General features: G+C 36.4%; 2 protein-coding genes across 4 annotated transcripts in view; both read left to right on the forward strand.

Annotated features, from left to right (window-relative positions):
- Positions 1 to 13,100, forward strand: part of rxfp2b (relaxin family peptide receptor 2b) — a 31,643-nt gene extending 18,543 nt beyond the window's left edge. For 2 of the 3 annotated variants that reach the window (XM_084125294.1, XM_084125295.1), the window contains exons 8-18: positions 1,156 to 1,227; positions 1,485 to 1,559; positions 2,991 to 3,062; positions 3,355 to 3,426; positions 3,545 to 3,616; positions 3,745 to 3,816; positions 4,057 to 4,128; positions 5,938 to 6,167; positions 10,129 to 10,539; positions 11,927 to 12,145; positions 12,367 to 13,100. In XM_084125294.1, coding sequence (XP_083981420.1) covers positions 1,156 to 1,227; positions 1,485 to 1,559; positions 2,991 to 3,062; positions 3,355 to 3,426; positions 3,545 to 3,616; positions 3,745 to 3,816; positions 4,057 to 4,128; positions 5,938 to 6,167; positions 10,129 to 10,539; positions 11,927 to 12,145; positions 12,367 to 12,611 — 1,612 coding nt within the window. In that variant the 3' untranslated portion in view covers positions 12,612 to 13,100. The remainder of the gene's footprint in view (positions 1 to 1,155; positions 1,228 to 1,484; positions 1,560 to 2,990; positions 3,063 to 3,354; positions 3,427 to 3,544; positions 3,617 to 3,744; positions 3,817 to 4,056; positions 4,129 to 5,937; positions 6,168 to 10,128; positions 10,540 to 11,926; positions 12,146 to 12,366) is intronic. The other variant, XM_084125296.1, reaches the window with a different exon arrangement.
- An 841-nt stretch (positions 13,101 to 13,941) lies between these two features.
- frya (furry homolog a) overlaps positions 13,942 to 16,646 on the forward strand; it is a 72,539-nt gene continuing 69,834 nt past the window's right edge. Inside the window, exon 1 of the mRNA XM_084126976.1 lies at positions 13,942 to 14,040. The gene's annotated coding sequence lies outside the window, so the exon portion shown is untranslated. The remainder of the gene's footprint in view (positions 14,041 to 16,646) is intronic.

The raw sequence follows: 16,646 nt of genomic DNA on the forward strand, positions 1-16,646 counted from the left end.
ACCCCACGAGGTGAGATCTTGCATGGAGCCCCAGTCCGAGGGAGATTGACAGTCATGTTTAGCTTCTTCCATTTTCTAATGATTGCTCCAACAGTGGACCTTTTTTCACCAAGCTGCTTGGCAATTTCCCCCTAGCCCTTTCCAGCCTTGAGGAGGTGTACAATTTTGTCTCTAGTGTCTTTGGACAGCTCTTTGGTCTTGGCCATGTTAGTAGTTGGATTCTTACTGATTGTATGGGGTGGACAGGTGTCTTTATGCAGCTAACGACCTCAAACAGGTGCATCTAATTTAGGATAATAAATGGAGTGGAGGTGGACATTTTAAAGGCAGACTAACAGGTCTTTGAGGGTCAGAATTCTAGCTGATAGACAGGTGTTCAAATACTTATTTGCAGCTGTATCATACAAATAAATAGTTAAAAAATCATTTATTGTGATTTCTGGATTTTTTTTTTGATTATGTCTCTCACAGTGGACATGCACCTACGATGACAATTTCAGACCCCTCCATGATTTCCAAGTGGGAGAACTTGCAAAATAGCAGGGTGTTCAAATACTTATTTTCTTCACTGTATATATATGCTATATAATGCTTAAATTAAACTGGCAACATCCAAAGTCCTGATGATTCTGTTGTTTACATTATATCTAAAATGTTTTGCAACAGCAGTATATGCCTGTTCTTAACTTAAATTTTTGTGTACACAAGTACACAATACATATTGAATATTTTGACCAAGAATAAAATCTGTATTAATACAATTAAAAAAACTTTTATTGTTGTAGTATATTAAAATAGATTCAAAATTCATAGCATATGTTATTACAATTCAGGGTTGTTAATATTTAGTCTCTTAAGCTCAACAATGCTGTATTTTTTATCAAAACAGTTGACAGTTACAATAAAAACAGTAATATTGTGAAATATTATTATAATTTAAATAGTTTTTACTGTGCCTTTTGATCAATTTAATGCATCCTTGCTGAAGGATATTCATTTCCTTTAAAAAAAAAAAAAAAAAAAAAATCTTAAAACTTTTAAATGGTATCTGCACTGAATCTACGAGTTATTCATTTATTAAATTAATTGGTCCATTAGTTTGGCTGGTGGTTTAGGAACATTTTTGCAAGTTTTGAAATGTTATTTTATCTTCAGGATTTTGGATGACAATCCCATAACAACATTTACAGCCAATACATTTACTGGTCTGAACTCCCTCTTCTTCCTGTAAGTCTTCATCCATCCTCATTTAAGAAGTGCTGTTGATTTCCTTCTTTTGTAATAACAAACCCCATTATTTGTGTGTGAAGCGCTGTTCTTCAGAATCAATGCGTTTTACTGTATATTTTCACCCAAGTTGCTTCAGTCACAAAAAATATTGCTCTGAAAAAAATATTTGCATTTTAAATGATTTAAGTCTGTAGTTTTAAGTGTCTGTACGAGGTTGTGATGTTGTGGCTCACCTCATCTAAACATCTGTACAGGTCAATGGTAAATACCTCTCTAGAACAGCTCCCCCCCGCCAGACTCTGCACCCATATGCCCTTACTCAGCTGGCTGTAAGTATCCACTTCTCTTTTACGTACTATAGCTGTCATGGTTTACAGGATTTTGAATTCAGTTCAGTTAGGAAGATGCTGGCAGCGAGGCAGATCATGTTTGAAACAGAGCTGGGTCACTCCGAGACAACTCAACCTGAGGTCTCCGGCTCACATTTTTTAATTTTGTTAATATTTAATTTTTCTGAAGAAAGACAAACATTAATAGTAAAATAGTCAAAATATCAAATGCCATGGATAAATATTTAGTTTATTGAGTAATCCACTATTTTATAGAGGGGGTCAAAATGACAATTTTCACCAGAGAAATGAACTATAGAAAGATGGCAGCATCATTATTTTATTTTTACAAATAGATAGGTAAAATATGTTGTCTTTAGCCATCCTTGTTACCAATGGAGACAGTTCAAAAATAAGGGGAAACACTTGTTATGGGTTTTGTCCCCTACGTTGGCATGCCTGCAACTCAGAATGCAATAAAGATATCGTAATATTCAGTGGTATATTTTTTTGTTATTTATATAGCTCATTTTATACAAATTGGAAATTGAAAGTGCTTTAAAAGAAATCAAGTTTAAAGTTCATTTACCATGGGTAAAAATGAAGAACTGAATAGAGTGCTGCAGGGATGACGTCAAAACACGGAAGACTAATTCGCCAATGTTTCCCTCAAGATTTCCCTATGGGGTTTTATCAATTAATTAGTAAAATAAGATCTGTGGTAAACATAATGTGACAATACTTGAACGTTTTGCTCTACAACTTAACCTGCACAAACTCACACCCCAAATGTTCTTACAGTATGTACTTATTAGAAACAGACGTTTATTTAAATTAAACATAACAGCTTTAAGATTTGTGTTTATGAAATGGGTGTGTGTAATTTACATTATAGAGCAAAACGTATCACCACAGATCTTATTTTTCTCACTGTATATATATATATACAGTGAGAAAAATAAATATAATATATATACAAAGATATATAAAAAACATAATGAAACTTAGTAAAAATTATTTTGTGCATAGTGTACATTTCTTCTTGCGCAGCATTAGTTTTTTTGTGTTCTTTTAAGATCCCAGACAGGTTTAAATGCTACCTGGGGCTCATCCTTCTTGCTCTCATCTTTGTGTAGTACAAGAACAGCATGTACTCTGTCACTAATGCAGCGTTATTCTCTCCTTGGTCATGGTGTCTGTCTTTGACAGCCAAGAGCAACAGGATGAGGCTGGATTTCACTGATATGCCGATGTTTAGGTGTAACCAAATAGTCTTAGGCCTTCAGCTGTCATGCTACCTTTTAATATTGTGTATATGTCACATGTACATGTCAACATGCCTGTATTATATTTACTGAAATTTTGTATATCCAGCATTTTTGTTTGCATTATTAATTCTTACTCATCAATTTATGACATGCTCTCTTAAAGGGATTTTGAGGGGAATCGTATTACGACGTTGGGCTTGTCAACTTTACTCACTTGTGAACATCTTACTGTGCTGTAAGTATTATTAAATACAATGTCCTTATTCAGCTGAAGAGAAGTGAACAGCAAAAAAAGTTAGAAGACTAATTTAGTCATTTTCAGTTTTAGTTTTATCTCAAAACTTTGGAAACCACTGTATGTTTATGTTCTCTGATCCAAATAATTCTGAAGTACTAAGTCATATGCTCTTGGAGGTCAGTTTCTCTATTAAGCTTTAGCTGATAAAAGTTTAGCTGACAAGTTCCAAATCAGGGCCCTTTCAGTGAGGTTTATGATCTTAAGTCTTCTCATGCTTGGTGCTTTTTAGGTCACTGAGAGCCAATCTCATCAAGAGTTTGCCGGAGAAAACCTTCCAATCCCTGCGCATGATGGGAGACCTGTGAGTGACAATGAAACATTGTTGTGAATGAGTGTGTGCATGGAAATAAGGAAAAAGAGAAGGCACTAGTGATTTATCAATTATTTTATCGTTTGACATGCCCATGTCGCTTTTGCAGAGATCTGTCCAGTAACTTGATAAAGGAACTGCCAATCAGTATTTTCAAGGATTTACCCTCATTGCAAATTCTGTGAGTAATAGCAGTTGGATGAATAGGCCAACATTTTATTTCAAATATAAAAATGTAAATATGAAAATCTGGTGCAGATCTTTATAAAGTATACATACTATTAGCCTGCTGTGTTTTCTCATTTGTAGGAATCTGTCCCAAAACCCACTGGACCACATCCACCCAGGCCAATTTAACCACCTAATTCAGCTCCAGTCTCTGTAAGTAACAGCGTTATCTAAGGTTTTCATGAGTTTTTTAACAATATTACATTTTCTATGCTGTAGTAACCACACAACAAAGGTTGTTCTCTGAGTCGAGTTAGTTAACAAACAGCAGACCAAGCTATGTGCCAGATTGTAGTATTCACTGAAGCTTAGAGCTTGCAGGAGACCGGACAATGGTCAGCAGAATAACCAAAGGCTCTTGAACACTAAAACGTCAATATTCTGTTTCTGCAGTGGCCTGGAGGGAGTGGAGATCCCAAATATCCAGACAAGCATGTTCCAGACCATGGATAATCTCTCCTACATGTGAGTATCTCATTCTGCTTTGAATTTTTTTTAATCAAACCTGCAAACTCACAAGAGGTGAAAATGTGACATGTTTACAAATTAAATCATTGGGGGGCATCCCAGATGTTTTTTTTTTTTTGTGTGATTTTAAAATATAAACAAGGCACTCTGGTGCACACTGACAAGAAAATAAAAGGAAAAGACAACATTTGCTTCAAGTAAATAAAATAAAAAACAGCACACATTTATTGACACCACTTAACTTGAACTGTTTGGCACACCAGCCACAACTTGCTACATCAATACAAATCTTGTATCTTGTCTGGTCTAGGGATGGGCGATATGACAAAAATATAATATCTTGATTTTTGTCAGGAAAATCACGATTCACCATTTTATCACGATTCTTTTTCATGTTGGTTTTACTATTTTGCAAGTGACTGGGCATTATAGCCAAACGAATGTCCCTATTTTAAAAACAAAGCCTTAAAAGTAACAAAAAAAAAAAATTGTCATTGTTTTCTTTGTTATTAAAAGATAAGAACAAAGATACACATTACATATACACAACATATAATACACAAATGAAATAAACAGGGCTTCATTTATTTTTTTCAGCTACAGTAGGTGTATTTAACAGAAGCATTTAAGAAATAAATTAAACAAATTAAAAATATTAACTCTACATAGACTTCAGTATAAATTATACATTGATACTTATTTAAGCTACTATTAAACTTCTCGGAGCAGTGAGTTATTTTCTCTTTGTTTATTGTTGTTATATTAACATTAAAGGGATAGTTCCCCCAAAAACTAATTGTCATCATTTACTCTGAGTTGTTTTAAACCCAAATAAGTTTCTTTCTTCTGTTGAAAATAAAAGTTATTTTGAAGAATGTGGCTAACCAAACAGTTGCCGGTCCCCAGTGACTTCCATAGTGTATATTTTCACATTCTTCAAAATATCTTCTTTTGTGTTCAGCACAAGAAAAGAAATTAATACAGATTTGGAACAACATTGTGAGTAATTAAAGTATTTAATTACATTGTGAGTAAATTAAGTACTTTTGATCAAATTAATGCATTCTTGGTAAAAAAAAGAAGAAAAAAAGAAGAAGTATTAATTACTTAAAAAAAAAAAAAAAAATCGTATTGACCCCAGACAACACAGGCACACGGACACTGGCACGGACACCCCGGCACAGACACCGGCACGGACAGCGGCACAAGCACGCACGCCAACATGGAAACGACATGGAAAACCGGCATGGACACAGGCATGGACATCAGCACGGACATGGACACTCGCACCGGCACATACATCGGCACCAGCATGGACATGGACACCGGCACGGACACACTGGCACGGGCACCGTCACGGACACCAGCACCGGCACCCACACCGACACAACAAAAAACTTGATTTTTTACAAATTTTTTATATACTGCATACAGTGGCGGGGGTTGGGTTCGGTGTGGGGTGTGTGGCCTCCGTGGCCTTCCACTACGCCACTGACTGTATCATGATAATAGTTGGTCGTCTTCAAAAGCGTGTAAATGACTGTCAATATACAAATATTTTTACATTTAAATGTTTCATTTATAGTAATATGATATAATATATAATATAATGAATAAAATATAATATAATATACAAGTAAATAGTACTACCAGCTGTATGAAAAAGGTTAATTATTTTTTACAATTCCGTTAGGTACCACTAGAATCACAGAAATTACACACATCAGTGAATTTGTAAACACATTACATAACATGAATATTAATATTTAAAATATTAATTAAATATTGATATTATTTTTTTCTCAGATATTTCAAGAAGTTCCAGTACTGTTCTTACGCCCCACATGTCCGGAAGTGTAAACCAAACTCAGATGGTCTCTCATCTTTTGAGGATCTGCTAGCTAACATGGTCCTTCGTGTGTCTGTGTGGGTCATGGCTTTCATCACCTGCTTTGGGAACCTCTTTGTTATCGGGATGCGGACTGTCCTGCGGGCTGAGAACAACCTGCATGCCCTCTGCATCAAGGTTTTGTGCTGTGAGTACCTGACGTATACATTTTACCATTGCCCACATTATATTAAACACTAAATATGCTTTATGATACGGTCTGAGTTAAAAGCATGTATCCTTAAAAGGCCAAGTCTTTTAAGATACCATCATTACTGACACCAGAGGGCACAAACATCTGTTTTCAGGGCTTATTTGTACTATAATTGGCTGACTGTTATGAAACCAATGTGACAAAAGCAGAAGCAGCTGGCACTCCAAGAAGAAACCGTTTTCTAGGACACCAAGCTCTCAAATTATAAGTGTTCCTGCACCCATAATGTCTTCTCAATTACATCAATTACATATCGCAAGCTATCTCTTAATTTTTCTATTTATCTTAAAAATGATGTGGGTTTCGTCTTACTAAATAGTCCAGGCAAAGTAGCGTTTTACGACAGACTAATTGTAAAATAATTTTTTTCAGCATAGATCATTTCTATGAGGTGTCCAGAACAACATACTATAAGTCCTAAGAAATCCTAGTTGAGGAAATATGTTAAATTCTCATCAATCCGAGATGTGTGCCAATAAGGCCAGGCAACAATACACCCCAATGGGGCTATTTTTTTCCTTTACTCCTATTAAAATGAAACTTTACACAAAGAAAGTACCCATGAAAAGTAAAAAATGTTTGTATTACAAGTTTCTTTGAAAATTAATTTTAATATGCAAATGAGCTATACACTAATCGAATATGCCCAAAATACACCCTAAATAGGCTTAATTTTTTTCTTTACTCCTAACACAATAAAACTTTACATAGTAAAAGTATACATGAAAGGTAACTTTTTTTGTATTACAAGTTTCTTTTGAAATGAATTAGAATATGCACATGAGGGCCACACCTATTGAATATGTCCTAATTTGCGGAAACACCATTCATATGTATGACAAATACATCGGCCCAATCTTCATCCAATCATTCTACTGCCAATGGGTGATGGCAATGCTGCTTTTAGACTGGCCTCTAACCTGAAAACTGCCTGGCTTGGTAGTACCTGCCAGGGGTATAACCCCCGCCAGTATAGTCTTCAGGGTCACGGAGACACACAAGCCTCCCCACCACGACAAGGTAGCAACAACAGGGGAAGTTTCTTTCTGGTGTTTTTTATTTTATTTTAGTTTTTTTTTTTTTCTTTAACTAACTAGATATTGCTGTTGCTAGCTTCTCATAACACTGCAAAGCTACTTTACAAACGGTGGAAGTCTGATGTGTGGCCCGCCTGGTCTGAAATACTTACTAACTACAAAAAGAGAAGCAGTTTTGGTGTCTGGCAAAATTATTGTAAAGAGCTGGAATGTCTGGAAAGTGTGTCTATCTGGTTTTTCATCTGTCTTCTGTGTGAGATTGAATCGTTTAGTTGGTAAGAATGACTTCTGCCTGTAATCTCGTAATCTTACCAACAATACCAATCATTTGTAAATCTACCAGCCCCAAATTTTACTAATGACTAAAATGGCTATTCTGACTTTCTTCTTATGTTATCTGTGGGGGAATGTCATTAGGTAAGGCTTGTTCGCAAAAAATAAATAAAAAATAATAATAATAATTTAGAAAGCAACTGGAGGCAAGATTGTGCAATCAATTCTTAAGGTCAATATAAGTATTTTTGTGGCAAGTGACTTTAAAGGATTAGTTCACCCCAAAATGAAAATTTCCTAATAATTTACTCACCCCAATGCCATCCAAGATATCCATGTCTTTCTTTCCTCAGTGGAAGAGAAATTATGTTTTTTGAGGAAAACATTTCTGGATTTTTCGTCTAACAATGGACTTCATTGGTTACCATCGATTTTAAGTCCAAATCAATGCAGTTTCAAAAGTCTCTGAAGTGTTTGAACGGGCTGTACGCGATCACAGCTGAAGAAGAGGTTGTTATCTAGCGAAACGATAGGTCATTTAAAAAAAAAAAATTATCATTTATAGACTTTTTAACTTCAATAGTTCAGATTGAGCTGATCAACAAACGGAAAGGGAACTACGTCATCACGTTGAAAGGTCACGTCGGCGCCGGCAATACTATTTGAACTAATATTCATATTCATCAGAATGTTATTCACTATTCATATTCATATTCACTGAATACTATTACTATATATATAATAGCAAACAATACTATTTTAACTATCCTCCTACGTATGGTCGCATTGTAAACAGTGGGGCAGTACTTCTGCCGGCGCCGGCGTGACCTTTCAATGTGTTGACGTAGTTCCCTGTCCGTTTGTTGATCAGCTCAATCCAAACTATTGAAGTTAAAAAGTCTACAAATTATATTTTTTTAAATGACCTATCGTTTCGCTAGATACAACCTCTTCTTCAGCTGTGATCACGTACAGCCCGTTTAAACACTTCAAAGACTTTTGAAACTGCATTGATTTGGACTTAAAATCGATGGTAACCAATGAAGTCCATTGTTAGACAAAAAATCCAGAAATGTTTTCCTCAAAAAACATAATTTCTCTTCCACTGAGGAAAGAAAGACATGGATATCTTGGATGGCATTGGGGTGCGTAAATTATTAAGAAATTTTCATTTTGGGTTGAACTAATCCTTTAATTTATCGTGTTTATGCATGGGTTAACTTACTGAATGGACATGAATGTGTTAGTTATTTGGCCCCTGTTTTTTCTACTTGTGACTTTATGGTATCTTGGCCATACAGTAAGTCAATTAGGCCTAGTGTTGAGCTCATTTGCATATTTAAAATAGATTTTCAAAGAAACTTGTAAAACAAAAATGTTACTTTTCATGTATACTTTCACTGTGTGAGGTTTGATTGTGAAAGGAGTAAAGGAAAAAAAAAGTCCATTAGGGTGTATTTTGGGCATATTCGATTAGTATATTGCTCATTTGCATATTCAAATTCATTTTCAAAGAAACTTATAATACAAAATGTTTTACTTTTCTTGTAGACTTTCATTGTGTAAAGTTTTTTTTGTGGTAGGAGTAAAGGAAAAAATTAAGCCTATGCGGGTGTATTTAGCCTATATTCGATTAGTGTATAGCTCATTTGCATATTCAAATTAATTTTCAAAGAAACTTGTAATACAAAAAATGTTACTTTTCATGGGTACTTTCATTGTGTAAAGTTTCATTTTGATAGGAGTAAAGGAAAAAATAGCCCCATTGGGGTGTATTGTTGTCTGGCCTTATTGGCACACATCTCGGATTGATGAGAATTTAACATATTTCCTCAACTAGGATTTCTTAGGACTTTTAGTATGTTGTTCTGGACACATCATAAAAATGATCTATGCTGAAAAAAATTATTTTACAATTAATTCTATTTTTGGCTCCAAAATGAGTTACTTTGCCTGGACTAAAAGAACTCGGTCCAATTATGCTTTCCGCATTCAGAAAGGGATGTGTGAGAGCAGTTGACAATATTATTTCGAACTGGAAGAGCACTGCCTGAGATGTTTAAAAACCCTTTTCTCCAGGTCCTCTTGCTGTCTGTCTCCTTTAACCAAAGTGTCCCACTGTTGACATCTCCCGCCTGACATTCAGCTTGAAAGGCTGTTGTGATCAGACGGGAAATCTATAAACCTGTAAAAGTTCTATTCACACAGGATTCGCTCTCGATTACAATCACCTTCAGTAATCAATTCTAACTCTGGAGTTCCTGGGCTGGTGCCATTAATCAATGCACCCATGTTTGGCATGGGAAAAGCTTCTATTTTAGCCTGCACTGTTATTACCATGTGCCTCGGTCACGCACCTGTGCTATCCTATGCCTCGTAAAAATTGATTTCTGGCCTGCTGGGATTGTGATTTATCTTTTAAAAATAACATTTTATATGTGCAGGAAATGCTCCAACATTCTGGCACAAGACCAAATTGTAAATCTGGGCTTTTAGGAAGCTACTTGTTCATTAATGAGTTCTGCTTCTGTTATCCAATGAGTAACAGCTAAAGCTATTTACCACAATGCTTCATTTATCCCTAGGTGCAGATTGCCTGATGGGGGTCTATCTGTTTTTTGTGGGGGTCTTTGATATGAAGTTCCGTGGCGAGTACAACAAGAACGCTAAGCTGTGGATGGAGAGCCTAGAGTGTCGTACTATTGGCTTCCTGGCTATGCTGTCCTCCGAGGTTTCCGTCATGCTGCTCACTTACTTGACCATAGAGAAATTCCTAGTCATTGTTTTCCCTTTCAACCACCTGCGACCAAGCAAGTGCCAAACATTTGCCGTCTTGACCTCTATATGGCTGCTAGGTATCTCTATAGCTGCAGTGCCTCTGCTTAATGAGGACATGTTTGGGAATTATTACGGACACAATGGAGTGTGTTTCCCTCTTCACTCTGAGCGTCTGGAAAAGCCCATTGCAAAGGGATATTCCACTGGAATTTTTCTTGGTGAGTTCTGGCAATGGTGACATTTTTTTGATTTAGTTATGAAGATTAAAGGAGTCATAGCTTTCCTTGTTCTTTTGAAATAAAAAGTTACTCTAATCCAATAGCCATCCCAGCAAACATAGATCATTTATTGAAAATAAGATTCAATAATGTATACATTAACATGACCGCCCACATTTATTGGACAGGTTTAATTGATTTTTTTGTAGTTGTTAAGAATATACCATTCAAAAGTTTGGGGTCTGTAAGATTGTTAATATATCATGTAAAATTTAATTTTGGCTATTTTTGATCCAGGAAACCTTGACTAACAAATGTGGACAAAAATAAAATGATAAAAATTGTGGAATATGGCCTCTTTAAAACAGAGAAATGTCTCAACCTCAATAATCTGAAGAATTTCTGTCTTATTTTTGTGCCACATTCTGTTAACTGCTGCTGATGATGGCACTCGTTTATTAATGAAACCAACCATACTGAATTGATGAAAGCTATTTTCCCGCGCATTGAATTGTTCATACATTCTCATAAATGGGGAGGATGCAGACCTGGAACAGGCAGCTGTAAGCCCCTGTTATTCCTAATGCGTCCAGTAGGGGGAGGCTGTACAATATGAGCCAGACCAAATCTATAAATGACACGAATATAAGAGGTTATTAAAGGTGCTCTAAGCGATGTTGGGTGACGTTACTTCTTTTGCTGACTTTCGAAGTATTGTCAAACAAAACAGAGGCTAGCTCGACCCTCCCTCCTCCTCATCCCATCCCCTCCCTTCCATGCTTCCTGAAACAGGCTTTTCGGATGTAAATTCGCTCTTCTTTGCTATTTGTTCATCAGAACGTCGTCTCTTTGGTCGTGTGTCGGCCATATCAAAATTCAAGAGAATATAATTCTAACATTAGTCGTTGTCTAGGACATCTTTCCTCTAACTTCCCTCTTCATGCTTCTCTCTCCTCCACTCCCCACACCCCCCTTCATGTGCACGCGCACTAACCCCCCAACCCCCACACCATTCTTGTCAGTTATTGGCTGGAACACTGTTTGTTATGTTTCGTGGCCCAGGTTGGCCCAGTTTGTTTTTGTTGCCGTTTTTGGAGCCTGGGCTGTCTACAGAGACCGCGTTTTTTTACAGTGTGTTTCAGCCTAAAAAACGTGTGACATCGCATAGAGCACCTTTACATAATTTGCTACAGATATTGTTGTTCAGCAATCGTGCTACGTTGCAACATTTATAATTTATGGACGATTGCTCCAGGTCTGCAAGCCTCCCTTTTCTTGTATGCTCAACTTTAAGAAACCTTTTAGTCACAGTACAGAAATGGCTTTGCCCTGTTTTCATTATGTTTTGTGCTGTTTTTCAGTCAGAGTTTTATGTTTATACTTGTAGGACTTAACTTGGTGGCCTTCCTCATCATTGTCGTCTCCTACTCCAGCATGTTTTACTCCATCTACAAAACAGGCATTGATGCCACAGAGCTGCGTGGACGGCTGCACAGGGACGTGGCTATGGCACATCGCTTTTTCTTCATCGTGTTCTCTGACGCCCTCTGCTGGATTCCCATATTCCTGGTCAAAATCCTCTCCCTGCTGGAAGTTAAGATACCAGGTTAGTTGGTCATTCAGAAATGAAATGAAGAAAAAATGTGCGTACATATAGAAAAGGTATACAAGTAAAAATGCATTCACAAATATTAATATGAGTAATTTATAAGTGCCACTTAGATTTTAGATTTTACTAAAACTACACAAAAGACTTATAGGCCTACATATAATGCACTCAATATTTTACTAAAGGAAAATATCTCTTATCTTTCATGTCTCTCTCAGGAACAATCACATCATGGGTGGTGATCTTCATCCTTCCCATCAACAGTGCCTTGAATCCCATCCTGTACACGCTGACCACCAGTTTCTTCAGAGAGCAGGTGGAACTTTTATGGTGCCATAGACAGCCAAGACTCAAACAGGACCGCAAGAGCTTCACCAGCTCTGTTATTTACATGGACCCCTCGAGGTCTTCTTACTACCACCCACATACATCTATCTTAGTCAAAGATGGCAGTTATAGATGAAGATATTCTATATTATGGACACTGCATTTGTCTGTAGTGTATATACAGAGTTTTCGGGGAGCCGGAGCACTTAAAGACGATGTCCTGGTAGAGCCTCTTTGCTGGTGATCCTAATCACAGAACCATGGACTGACTGTAATCAGATGCCGTCTTAAAGACCTGCATTAGATCAAATATCTACATGTTATGGTTGGACAAGAATGATAAAACAAAGTGCAAGATAGCCTGATACTACTCTTGCAGTACATCATAAAAAGCTTTAAAATGGTTGAATATGTTATAACCTTACTAGTCAATAGGTTTTAAGACCATACACTGATCTTGTAAGATGTAGCTTACTTTGACAGAGGGTTGGTTGTTTTTTAAACAGTGGGCATGCAGGCTATTTTTATTTTGTATATGTATATGATGTACAGTATTATTTCTCTTTTTTTGTGTGTGTGTATTTGTGTCAAAAATAAAGAAAAATCCTGATTCTCTTGCAATAGTAAATGGAGCTACCTACATTTTACTTCCATTCAATCATGACATTCATCATAGTGCTCAGTGTAATATTATATATGTAGAAAAATGATTACTATAAAAATATTTTTGTATAATGGCCTCTAATTTCACAGCTGTTTAATTTATTGCAAACCCTTTTTTTCGTTTTCACTTCACGGTATCTCCTTTTTTTCATCCCAACGTTTAATTGCCGCCACCTTGTGACTCAAAACGGTTAGGCCTACTTCGACTACCAACTGCAGAAAGGCCTCGGATTTTATGAATTCATATAATAATCAGCATAAAACTTTTGATAAAAGGATTCAGAATCAAGAAAACGGAAACATAACTCAGGAGAATAAGGAACCGGTAAGAGACACTAAAGGTCGCTGAGAATTAAATACTAATTAAGTTAGTGTTGTCTTGTTGCAATAGACATGTGCATTGTGATGAACTTTTTTAGATTAAGCTAAAAGTATGGAAATAAAGATATCAATATTTAATGTCCATGTATTTGTTAAGTACGTTAGCCGTGTAATAAGCTGGATAAGGTATAGCCTAATTAGCTGGCCATTATCAAAACCAACCCATTCAAGGTGGAAGAGTGTTTATTTTCTACATTGAACGGCTGACTGGACATCATTCATATTAACACAATAACTTAAACTATATCGTTTTGGAGTAAGTTATGTTTGTGAAGTAAAGACACATTGACTGACAAATAGAAAATACATAGGCTACCAGCAAGTTCGTTGTAACCGTAACACGCTAGGTCCAGGGCTACCGATGGGAGGGGCTTAACAAATGGGAGGAGCTTACGACTTCACACTACTTGTTTGATTGACGAGGCAAAGGCTCCGCATACCTCGAGGCAAGTGCGAGAATTCATCGCATCCGCAGCAACTTTAGGATGGAGCAGTAGTCGAGAAAAGTCCTTTCCTCACAGGTACGTCTATTCACTTATATTGGCGACTGTCATTTGGAGCGGTTTATCTGTCACCTCTGTGAATCCACACTTTGTATTAAATATTCATCACGTGAACCCTATCCTTCACGTTTCCTGAACTACATTCCCTGAAATCGTTCTGTTGGGTATCTGCATGAAGGATTATAACAAAAGTTTACTATGGTCGTGATGAGGTTTGCAACATGTTGCGCATGTGTTTATTTTTGGATAAACTGGGACGCATCAAATACTGACGTATCTCCATTAACCAGGCATTAATACTTCTGAGATAAAATGCAACTATTAACATTTTATCCGGTATACTGTTACTGACCAATCCTTTATTTGCAGGTTTCTTTGACTACAGCTGTCCTACCAAATAATATATATTTAATTAGGCTACCTCTTTTTAGGGAGTAGATCAGAATGAAGAATATGAACAGACTTTGATGCTTTTTCATATATTCACATATTCCTGTTAAATAAAGAATAGAATAGCACAATGCAACCCTTCTGTATGTAGGCGTGCATTTATGTAAATGATCCCATGCTGCTAGAGGGCCTGCCAAACATTAGCCTATTATATAAAAGCTAAAAAATAAATAAATAATTGGTTACAGTTTACAATAAGTTCCTATTAGGTAACATTACTCAATGTACTATTAGATTATTACAATCAAAGGTTGCATCTGTTAATATTATTTAATAGAGCTGATCTAACATGAACTAACAATGATTTGATACAAAATTTATTAAAGGGATAGTTCACCCAAAAATAGAATAAAAAATAGAAAAAGATATTTTGAAGAATGTCGGTAACCAAACAGCTGTGGGCACCATTGACTTTCATGGTATTTGTTTTCCTTCTATGGAAGTCAATGGGGACCTGAAACTGTTTAGTTACCCATTTTCTTCAAAATATCTTCTTTTGTGTTCAGCAGAGGAAAGAAATTCATACAGGTTTGAATATAAAGGAGTGCTGATTGATTGTGAAATATTACAAATAATTTAGATTTTAGACTAGAATGATCTAAAAGCAGTGTTGACTAATGCATTTTAGCTATCTTGGTGAAGTTGCATGTACAGTAGCTGCTTGTGGAACTGCAAAGTAGTTCAATAAATATAATAGGAATATGCAACAGGTCTGTATGTAAGCGGGCTTTTATCTAAATGAGCACATGCTGCTGGGTTATAAAAGTTAGTATTAAAAGTTAGGGTTTTTTTTATATGCTAAAAGTCCTATTGACTGTGTGAACCATAAAAATAGTTGTGATTTGCTTATAACAATTTGTGTTGTCTTAGAATAGCTAATAGAAGTGAAGCTATCAGAGACAGATGGAGTTGACCTTTATGACAGTGCAATGATTTGCTGTAATTCACTCTCTTTAGCTGCCATTCCAGAGTTTATTGAATCATTCTGACAAGAATATTCCCAGACATCTGTTTGAAGAACATCCCACAGAAGCGTGTTTCTCAGGCAACCGCGCTGGTTTAGTACGCTACTATAAATATGCGAGAAGGTGGGCAGGAAGCTTTATGATCTGGCATCTTTACATAGTCGTGTTCCTTCTCAATTTTTTTCTATTCTTCATGTTCATCCGCCAACACATATGCGTTTCATCCAAAGGCACATGAAAGCATCATCTAATTAGCCTGAATCCTGTTCGCTTGCAGTTCAATTATGACTTGGCTTGAACGTTGCCATTCAGACAATGGCCGAGGCCCAGGGACATTCAAACACCAACGTCTTCATGTGTCACTTGAGACGGAGGGCGTCTTTTGTGAGTGTCAAACGCTTGATTGTTGAACCTGAGCCAACGGCTGATTTCCTTTTCCCATCTTGAAAGCTGAACAATGAACGTTTGTGTATACGTATCGATGCCGGGAACAAAAAAAGATCAGAATCACCTGGCCGTAACCAGATATGAGAAGCGTGACACCGGTGTCAGTGGCACCGGTTTTCTGCGATGCCATAGGGTGATGAGATGTAAGCTCCGCCCATTAGCAGTTTCTGACCTGTCTGATTGGATGTCAGAAATGAGCTGTGCCTCTGTTTGCTAACAGACGAGCAGTTAGAAGGACAGGTGCAGGGTGAGGACCCAGATGCCCTGAAAGACCCCATTATCAGTGGAGCGGAAAGAACCGGTACTTTCATACAGCGAACACCAGTCTCAACCCTAAGAATGCTGCATTCGTTGGCACCTTTTGCTTCTTTTTGCTTGCTATAGAATTATTTTTATAATAAATACATTTTTATTATTGTATTATACTTAAACAAATAATTAAATAAATATATATAAATATATATATATTTTTTTTAAATATTACATTTTTATTTACAGAAATATTTATTATTGTCAAGTCAAGCCAATTCTATTTATATAGCGCTTTATACAATACAGATTGTTTTAAATCAGCTTTACGGTGATCAACTGGAAATAATGATTTAATGATGCAAACAGAATTCAGTTCTGCTGTAAGCAGCTCTAAAAGAAAATAGTGTCATTGTTCAGCTACGGTCAGTTCAGTGTTGATTCAGTTCCGTTGTAAAGATCATTAATTATTAAATTAGTTCAATTTGACGAAAGGAGCTCTGTAGAAAACAG

The sequence above is a fragment of the Abramis brama genome (genome assembly GCF_963993115.1).
Source record: "Abramis brama genome assembly, chromosome: 10".
Taxonomy (NCBI): Eukaryota; Metazoa; Chordata; class Actinopteri; order Cypriniformes; family Leuciscidae; genus Abramis; species Abramis brama.